Source organism: Neomonachus schauinslandi, chromosome 1 (assembly GCF_002201575.2).
Source record: "Neomonachus schauinslandi chromosome 1, ASM220157v2, whole genome shotgun sequence".
NCBI lineage: Eukaryota > Metazoa > Chordata > Mammalia > Carnivora > Phocidae > Neomonachus > Neomonachus schauinslandi.
In genome coordinates, this window is record NC_058403.1 from 155275117 (window position 1) to 155276890 (window position 1774).

At 40.8% G+C, this 1774-nt stretch overlaps 1 protein-coding gene across 1 annotated transcript in view; it reads left to right on the plus strand.

Annotated features, from left to right (window-relative positions):
* The window catches only part of LOC123324043 (zinc finger protein with KRAB and SCAN domains 7-like), an 18621-nt gene extending 17215 nt beyond the window's left edge, over positions 1-1406 (plus strand). The window contains exons 2-3 of the mRNA XM_044912676.1: positions 3-410; positions 495-1406. Coding sequence (XP_044768611.1) covers positions 3-410; positions 495-1133 — 1047 coding nt within the window. The 3' untranslated portion in view covers positions 1134-1406. The remainder of the gene's footprint in view (positions 1-2; positions 411-494) is intronic.
* Positions 1407-1774: the final 368 nt, after the last annotated feature.

The following is a 1774-nucleotide window of genomic DNA, read 5'->3' on the forward strand; positions in this document are numbered from 1 at the left end:
AGGGACAGAAATTTTATCAATGTGATGAATGTGGTAAAGCTTTCAATTGGAGTTCACACCTCATTGGGCATCAGAGAATCCACACTGGAGAGAAGCCCTATGAGTGTAATGAATGTGGTAAGACCTTCAGGCAGACCTCTCAGCTCATAGTTCATCTCAGAACCCACACAGGGGAAAAGCCCTATGAGTGCAATGAGTGTGGAAAGACTTACCGACACAGCTCCCATCTTATTCAACACCAGAGACTCCATAATGGTGAGAAACCATATAAATGTAATGAATGTGGAAAAGCTTTCAATGAGAGTTCCAAACTTTTTGACCACCAAAGAACCCATACTGGGGAGAAACCTTATGAATGCAATGAGTGTGGGGCTGCCTTTAGTCGGAGTAAAAATCTCGTCCGACATCAGGTACTTCACACTGGTAAAAAACCTTACAAGTGTCGTGAGTGTGGGAAAGCTTTCTGTTCTAATAGAAATCTTATTGACCATCAGAGGATCCATACTGGGGAGAAGCCTTATGAGTGTAATGAATGTGGCAAGGCCTTCAGTCGGAGTAAATGTCTTGTTCGACATCAGAGCCTCCACACTGGGCAAAAACCATACAAATGTAATGAATGTGGGAAAGCCTTCAGTCAGATCTCTCAACTTGTTGACCATGAGCGAATTCATACTGGAGAAAAACCTTTTGAATGTAATGAGTGTGGTAAGGCATTCAGTCTGAGTAAATGTCTTATTCGACATCAAAGACTTCACACAGGTGAAAAGCCCTATAAATGTAATGAGTGTGGAAAATCCTTCAATCAGAGCTCATACCTCATTATACACCAGAGAATTCACACTGGTGAGAAGCCTTATGAATGTAATGAGTGTGGGAAGGTCTTCAGTCATAATTCTAGCCTTATGGTTCATCAGAGAACCCATACTGGGGAGAAACCCTATAAATGTAGTGATTGTGGGAAAGCTTTTAGTGACAGCTCACAGCTCATTGTGCACCAGAGAGTTCACACAGGAGAGAAACCCTATGAATGTATTGAGTGCGGGAAAGCCTTCAGTCAGCGTTCCACTTTTAATCACCACCAGCGAACTCACACTGGAGAGAAGCATTCAGCTCTGGTTCGCACAGTTTATTGAGACATGATTCTCTAAGATAGCAAGATATTTTGAGTTAATCTTTCCTTGTAATAAAGATACTCACCCTGATCTCCTCTTGGAATCACTAATCAATGAGGGCCATTCCCTCCATTCTTTCTGCTTGAAAATGAAGGTGGGAGAGTCACAGGGCCCTCCTTCCCAGCTATGAGGGAAGTAAGGACTACACATTTCTTGGACTTGTAGATTCCCTCCCTCCCTTTCTCCCTCCCTCCCTTCCTTCCTTCTCTTTCTCTCTCCTCTCTTTTTTGTTTAAAAATGTATCTCTGGTTTTAGTTATGAATCCTATAATCAAATTATGTGCTTCTCAAGGACAGTAATTATATGCTTCCTTTCTTTCCAGCTAATTCATTTCACATTTGCATAAAGTCATTCTCCAAATCTCTGGTTTTTTCCTATCTTGGGTATGGCCTTTTAAAAAGTTCTATTATAATCTAGATTCTCATCACTTGTATTTCCTATCTAGAAAACCTTTTCTTCTTTCTGTTTCCTAATCTTTAGCCCTCAGACCCTGTAAGATCCAGCTCATCTCAGAAAGACTTTCTTCTTGAAATGCTTTTTCCTTCTTTCTAAACTTCTCTTGATTTGACCTCAATGCTTCAAATTAGTCTGTGCTACAATTT